Source organism: Tupaia chinensis, unplaced genomic scaffold, assembly GCF_000334495.1.
Source record: "Tupaia chinensis unplaced genomic scaffold, TupChi_1.0 Scaffold000335_1, whole genome shotgun sequence".
Lineage (NCBI taxonomy): Eukaryota > Metazoa > Chordata > Mammalia > Scandentia > Tupaiidae > Tupaia > Tupaia belangeri.
In genome coordinates this window covers 568878-576121 of record NW_006159829.1, presented here as the reverse complement: position 1 = coordinate 576121, position 7244 = coordinate 568878, and the positions used below count along the sequence as shown (strand labels likewise).

At 63.5% G+C, this 7244-nt stretch overlaps 1 protein-coding gene across 1 annotated transcript in view; it reads left to right on the top strand.

The window, feature by feature from the left end:
- The first annotated feature begins 3424 nt into the window (after nucleotides 1-3424).
- Nucleotides 3425-7244, top strand: part of RHPN1 (rhophilin Rho GTPase binding protein 1) — an 11781-nt gene continuing 7961 nt past the window's right edge. Inside the window, exon 1 of the mRNA XM_006152076.2 lies at nucleotides 3425-3651. Within this exon, the coding sequence (XP_006152138.1) occupies nucleotides 3592-3651 (60 nt within the window). The 5' untranslated portion in view covers nucleotides 3425-3591. The remainder of the gene's footprint in view (nucleotides 3652-7244) is intronic.

Sequence of the window (7244 nt, the reverse complement as noted above, 5' to 3'; positions counted from 1 at the left end):
TCCCACTCAGCTCTAATTCAGCGGGAAGGGCCAGGAGCGTGCCTTTCTCTGTTGGAGGACACAGGCCGTGCCCAGGTTCTCGCGTCCTTTCATCCCGTGTTGCTGCTAATGCAGACACTTGTTCTAGGAGGCGCAATTCCCAGAAGCGGGGCGCTGAGGCAGAGCGCACACATATGGACTGAGAATCGCTTCTTCCTGACTCTTAGCACCCAGGGGGTCACGGCACTGCCCGCTCTTGCAGACCTTTGACGACCCGATGGCTGTGGAAGGTCGTCAGCATGGCTCGGTTTGCCTGTCCCGACTCCGAGTGCAGGACAGGAGGTCCCACGCAGGTCGGTCATGGATCTTCCTCACAATGAATTGCTTATTTATGTCAGGGTCGGGGGAGCTGTTTTATTGGCCGTGGGTCCCCAGCCAGGCGCTGTGCTTCTATCTTCCTTGCTGGCTGGGCTCCAGTGAGGTGGGCAGACAGGTGGCAGTTGGGAGAGCGTGGGCAGAGTGTGCCAGGACACTGGCTCTGACGGCTCTGACGGCACGGGCTCCAAGCCATCCCGCCTTCCTCCTTGGCTCCTTCAGCCCTTCCCACATCTGTGCACCAATTCTTCATGCTCGGTGCCCCCTTTCTGAAATACCTGAGTGGCACCTGCTCTCCTGTGAGACACGGACCAATACGTAACCTGTTTTCCTCTCCTTTCTTTAAAATACAGTGCTGCATGTTTCATTAATGGTAACTTTCTCCCTTAATTCATGCATGCACGCACACATGAAAGTCAGAGACAGAGACAGAGACCCTCCACAGGGTCTGGTCATGCTGTGACCAGCTCTCCAGCCCATTGGACCCTGGGTATTCACTCACATGTGTGTTTCAAGTTGACCGAGCTGGGGATTCGAACCATGGTCACCATGGGGATCCAGCTTCTCTTAAGCAGCACATTACCATTGCACCATAGAAAGAGCCCACCTATTTTTTCTAATGCTTCCTTTTACTATTTTTTCAGGTCCATTTTTAGGAGTTCTTTTATTGGAGGTATTAACTCACTTTCCTTCTCTCTTCTTTGACTTTTTAAATGTTTTTTGCTAAGTAGAACATTAAAATTTTATGTGGTCAAATCTTCAGCTTATTTCCTCTCTGGCATCTGGATTTACTGGGTCTCCTTTTCAGTTCATGATAGAGAGCAGGTGTGCACACAGGTGAGAGAGAGGCAAAGCCTTGGCAGGGTGCGGTCACACCACCAACTCTCCCTCAGTCCTCCAAGCTTGTGCCACGTCTGCTCCAGGCCAACCGGGCTGCAGACTGGAACCGACAAGCATGTGGCTTCCAGCACTGCAGATGAGCACACTACCATCCATGTGCACCACCGGCTGGGCCTCTGATTTGATATCAAAACCTCCTTGAGCCAGCAGGTGGCGTGGAGGTTGAGCAGGCTGGATTCCACACGGCATCTGTGCAGTTCGAGTCCCAGACCCAGTGGCTTGAGAAACATGCCAGGCATTTGTGTCTGCGTGCCCTGGATCCCGAGAAGACAATGGAGAAGGGACTGTGGCAGACCTCCCACCTTGGCCTGTTCTCTCACCTCCTCTCTCCAGGGAGCACATATGCCCTGTAGCAAATTTTTTTTGAGAGAGGGTGTTTTTGCTATAGGGCGTGTATGCTCACCAGAGACACAGAGACAGAAAGCAAGAAGTCACCCCCGGGGGGGGATGGCCACACCACAATCCTTTCTCCATTTTCTTTTTGGGATTTTGGGCACGCATGCACACGTGCCTGGAGTGAGTTTAAGCCGCTGGGTCCGGGACTCAAACCACGGTCAAATCCGTGGGAGTCCAGCAACGTAACCATGGTGCCATCTGCTGGACCCTGTAGCAATTTTTTTTAAGAAAGAAGAAGGAAGACCCCTGATGAGAAGGGTCCTGCCAAGTGCCAAGTCGAGGACCGTCTGTGTGAGGAGGATCAGGTGAGAAGCAGGAGCAGGTCCTAGAAGGAAAGCAGGCATCAGAGCTGCTCAGAGGGGAGCGGTGCTCCTGTGGGTGGTGGCGAGGCCCAGTGCACGGTGCTCTCCTCCTGCCCCTGAGCCGCGAGCCGCACGGAGCTTCCCAGGACAGCTGGGTGGTGCCTGCTGCCGCGAGCCGCACGGAGCTTCCCCGGACAGCTGGGTGGTGCCTGCTGCCTGCCTCCCCGGAACCCGGCTGCAGAAACTCCTCTCCTCCGCCCCGCCTCTCACTTCATTGACTGTGACTAGAAGCAGCCAGCTTGTTCTGCTGGTAGCACAGGCACCCTGGATTACAGGAGCTCACTGAGGTTCACTACGCCCCCTGCTATGCACACCCACAGCCTAGACAGCTGAAAGACCCAGGCTCCTGCCGACAGGGTTGGGGTGGTGTGCAATACGGCCCCGGCCAGCCCGCACACAAGCAAGCTGGCCTACGCCAGTGCCACGGGAAGACAGCGGGAGCCTCTGCCCTGGGCCAGCAGGAGCTGAGAGCAGTCCTCTGGCCTGTGCGCCAGCTCCCGGCAGTGGCTGGCAGGGCCGCTGTGCACTGGCGGGCAGGCCAGGGAGCTTAATTTACAGGATTAGCTCTGGGGATGGTGGTCAGGTGTGGCCCGAGGTGGGAAGGAACTGGAGCCTCAGGGGAACTTGGCAAAGAGCCACCTTACTGCCTGTCTCTATCCTGCCGTACAAAGGGTGAGCCCAGGCGAGGCGGCCCACATGAAGTCCGAGGGGGCCCACGTCCCAGCAACCTAGGGCAGTGGAGAAAGATCAGAAGCAGGTGGCTGCCGGCACGCTCTGCGGGGGTACGGTTGGGACCCACACTGGAGGGGCCGGTCCTGCAAGCTGTGCCCTGGCGGCGGGGAGTGCGGGCCCCCGCCGCAGGCCGGCCAGAAGCAGGGCTGCAGGAGCACCGGCCGCGGACAAAGCGCGGACCCTGCCGCCGCGGAGAAGGCGGGCATTGTTCTGAGGCCTGCAGGCGCACGGCGAGTGCGGCCGCTGAAGAACCCCATTGTACACACTTCGGATACAATCCTCTTACAGGACCCCGTTGCCGTGGTGACGGGATAAACCTCAGCCTGGAGAACTCTCGAGCCTCTGCATAGGGCTAAACTGACTTCCAGCATTTGACGTTCCGCGTGGTTCTCTTTCTACCCAACTTTTTCCGCGCGCTAAACCGACCCCCGCGGCGCATGCGCAATGCGAGTGGCTAGCCTACCTCTGAGTTCTGCTGTGGTTGCCAGGGGTTACCGACAGCCTCGCACTACGCAAGCGGTGGGGGCGGGGCTTCCCCGGGAGTCAGCCTCCTTCGCGGTCTATTGGCCGCCACTGCCATTCGTCGGGGCGGCCGCCTTCGCCGATTGGGCAACGGCAAGTTTCGCACGCCCCGCCCAGCCGCGCAGGGCCGCCCCGCCCCCTAGGAGCCGACAGTCGGGACCAGCCGGGACACCGAGGGCAGTGCGGGCGGCCGGGTTCCCGCTGCGGGGTGCTGCCCGAGTGGCCGGCCGACCGAGGGCGTGGGCCGCGCGCTGGCCACCTGGGCTCCCGGGGAGCTGAGCTGTCGCCGGCCCTCGAGCACGCCGGGTCGGCTTGGCGGGCGGCGATGATCCTGGACGAGAGGCCGGACAGCCAGGGCGCAGGCGAGAACAGCGCCCGGCTGCAGGCGGCCGGCAGAGCCACGGGCCTGCGTCCCACCCCGGGGCTCCCCTCTGCCTGTTCGGGGTCCCGTAGGGGCGAAGAGGAGGTTTCCAGGCCACTCCTGTGCAGCCCAGGCATCGGTGGGAGCGGATCTGGGCCACCGGTTTCCCAGAAGCTGAAGTTCCCGCTTCGCAGTTGCGGCCCGCCTCGCTTTGGCACCTGTGCTCAGCCCCGCCCTTCTTCTCCAGAGGCCGTGTGCCCTCTGGACTGCACCGGAGCGGGCGTCCACTTGATGCCACTTTGGCAGGGGCGGCTGGAGCCCCTGGGGCATCCAAAATGGGGCATCAAAAAACGCTAGAAGACTTCACAGCCAAAGTTTGTCCTCTGGGGATCTCTGCCCCTTCTGACCCCTGAGCCACTCCCGCCTAGCCAGTCCAGGAGCATGGGAAGAGGGTGGGGGAGACCTGGGAGTCTGGCTGGCCCCAATCTGCTCTTCAGCCTGCAGCCAGGGTGTTCCCGCCAGGCAGGGCTGCCCAGCAGAGCCAGCTGCTGCTCCTCCCCCGGCAAGGGCCATGGCACTCTGCTTCACTCCCCCTTGGGCATCCGGCTGCCACTGTCTCTGTGCGTGTCAGGGAGGAGGAGGCAGGACTTGGGCCACCGCTGATTGGCCAGGGACGGTGAGTCGACCCCCCCCAGGCGTGTCAGATGCTAAGCAACTAGCTGGCGCTGTAGAGAGGTGACCTGTCCCTCGGCCTTGTGTGCGAGTTCCCTGACAGGATGGCCTGCCTGCAGGTGGCCTCCATTGGGTGGGGTGTTTGGGAATGGCAGGACTAGCTGTTCCGGAGGGCAGTGGACCACACCTCAGGCCCGGGGCTGTGTCCCGCTGCCTGCTCCTCCATGGGCTGCCCTGGAGCGGGCAGAAGCTGCTGCTAGCGTGTCTCCCTGCTGCCATCCGGGGAGAGTCAGGCTCCTGGGGGAGGGGACCTGGAGCCCAGCGCACTCGGGCGGCCAAGCCACACACCTCACAGCTCAGGCTGCCTGGGAAATCACCCCACTGCCTGCCCAGCTGCGTTGCGGCCAGTCCCCTCCCTCACTGGGCCGGTCCCTAAAGCAGGTAATTAGCAGAGTTCCCCTGACAGGGGCACCTGTCATCCCAGCTCCTGGGGAGGCCGAGGCAGGAGGGTTCCTGGCAGGTCAGGGACTAAGGGGTCAGGAAGGCCAGTAGGAGAGGCAGGAGCAGGGCTTAGGAAGCCCTGAGCAGCATGCGGGGGACTGCGCCTGTGGGGCCTGGCCTCCAGCATGCTAGAGGGCACAGTCCAGGGCCCAAATCCCAGGGCCCTAGCCCAGTGAGGTTCCAGGAGGGGGGCCCATGGCAGAGGGAGAACAGAGGAGGCGGGGGTCTGGGTGGCCAAGTGGCCCACCCAGCACGTGTGCGGCTCTGGCCACTGTCCTAGGAGACCCCCAGGGCCGATGCTGGCTGGACCTACCCCCGCCAAGTATCTGGGCAGGGTATGGTCACCAGGTGCTGGGCCTCCTCCCTCTTGAGGCTTCCAGTCCTCGGTGTCCAGGCGAGACCTTGAGGAGGACGGGGAGGTCTCAGGTGTGTGGGCAGCAGAGGGTGCGGCAGCCAGGGCTGAGGAGGGAGCTGTTGTTGCTCTGGACGTCGGCTGGAGTGTCTCCCACCTTGTCGGCCCTGGGGCCAGCCTGGTCCTGGCTGCTGCTCACACCCTGCCTCCTGGGTTCTGGGGCCTGGGCTCTGGGGGCAACCTGAGCAGGGGGAGCTGCAGCCGACTGTTGTGGGCGCAGGGCCAGGCCGCATGGGGTGCTGCTTCTGCCCTCCCCCCCAGGCCTGCCAGACCCTGCCCCTGTGGGACATCTCTGTGCAGCAATAGCCGTTCTTTCTTCCTGTGAGGCCCACACCCTGGGGGAGTCAGGGTCACATGGGAGAAACCAGAGGGCAGAGGAGGCTGTGCCAGGATTACCGGCCACACCCTCCCCACTGGGCACAACCTCACTCCAGACAGGGGTCAGGGGTCACCAGGCCCCCAGGCCGGCTGGGAGGCAGCTTCTGCTGGGACCTGCCCCTCGTGATGCTTGCTCAGCCCTGGGAAGAGGCCCACACCTCGGCTTTAACCCTGTGCCAGCATGGGGGGCGTGGAGAAGAGGTGCGGGCACTGGGCAGACAGCTGTCCACCGGCACGGCCAGGCCGTGTTTGCCTTGTCCCTCCCGGTGCCTGGAGACCGGCCTAGGAGCTTCCCGGGTCCCCAGCTGGAGCTGCCCTGAGCTGCTGCCCCCGCCCCATCACCCAAGGACCTCGCAGAGGTCACCTGTTTGTCTGTCCCCATCCAGACGCCTCTTCCTGCGGGAAGGCCCCCCAGATGACGGACGGCCTGGAGAAGATGTTCTGGAGTTTCTCAGTTGTGGTCCACGTGGCCGTGTGCCAGAGCCTCCGTGCCTGCTGAGGCCCAAGGAGGCGACCTGACCTGGTGGCCCAGGAGGGTGGCTGGGGGGAGCAGCGGGCTGGGGGCTGAGGCCCTATCTTGGGAGATGGAGCCCAGCCTAGCCATGCAGAGGGCCCGCCCAGCTCGGGCAGTGGGCAGTGTGGTACCCACGGTGCTCCTACCACGACGCACTCCCAACGGCGTACACAGCAGGTGTGGCCGCAGGGCCGGGAGCACAGGGTCTCTGGCCCCCCGGCTACCTGCTCACCACCCAGGGCTGACATCCTGCAAAGTGGGTGGGCGTGCTTCCTCCTGGCCCTGGGGCCCTGCCCGGCTCCCTGTGGAGGGCTGTGCCCTGGCCTGGTGCCCAGCCCCCACCCACCTTCCCTGGGAGAACCAGGGTGGATGGCTCAGGGCCCACAGGGGACAGCAGCCCTCCTGGCAGGGCTCAGACACGGGCCCCAGAGGGGCCTGCATGAGCATGTTGTTCGGGGGCACGAGGTCCAGGCAGGGGAAGGGTGTCCCAGGCCCAGGCCTCCTCTGTCAGGGAGAGAGGGGCAGAGCCCAGTTTGGGGGATCCCGGGCCAGGTGGGCTCCGAGCCCCACCAGGACCCTGGCTCGGTGGTGCCTCTGGCCAGCTGGACCCAGGTGCTGTGCGAGAGGTGTCCTGGGCAAGCAGGACCCCACAGTGGGGAGGGGAGAGGCTTGGATCCAGTGCCTCCTGCCACCTCCAAGCCCCCCACTCCCATTATGGACCCAGCCCGAGCCCCACACCCATCCCCGGATGGCTGCTGCCCCGGGAGCCAGTCAGGAAGCCAGAGCAGGCTGAAGGCTTGTGAACACTGGCCTGGGCTGTCTCCTGCTTGGAGCCCCTGAGTGGCCTCCACGGGGCAGCCCCGACACCTGGCTGCACCTCGGCCCTCCAGCACTGTGCTCCCCACCACGCAAAGCACCTGCTCTCTCGCTCCAGACGCCCCCCTTTCCGGGAGGGGGCGTGGGGTCCCGGGCTGCGGACGTCTCCCCCCACGACTCGTGCCGCTGTCCGTGCCCTAGTCTGCCTAGGTTGTGCCTGGGTCCGAATCTCCTCTTCTCAGCAGGACTGGCAGTGGGTCAGGTCCCTCCTATGGGACCTGTGCTCCACCCACTGTCGAGGCCTGCCGTGGGTGGAGCACAGCA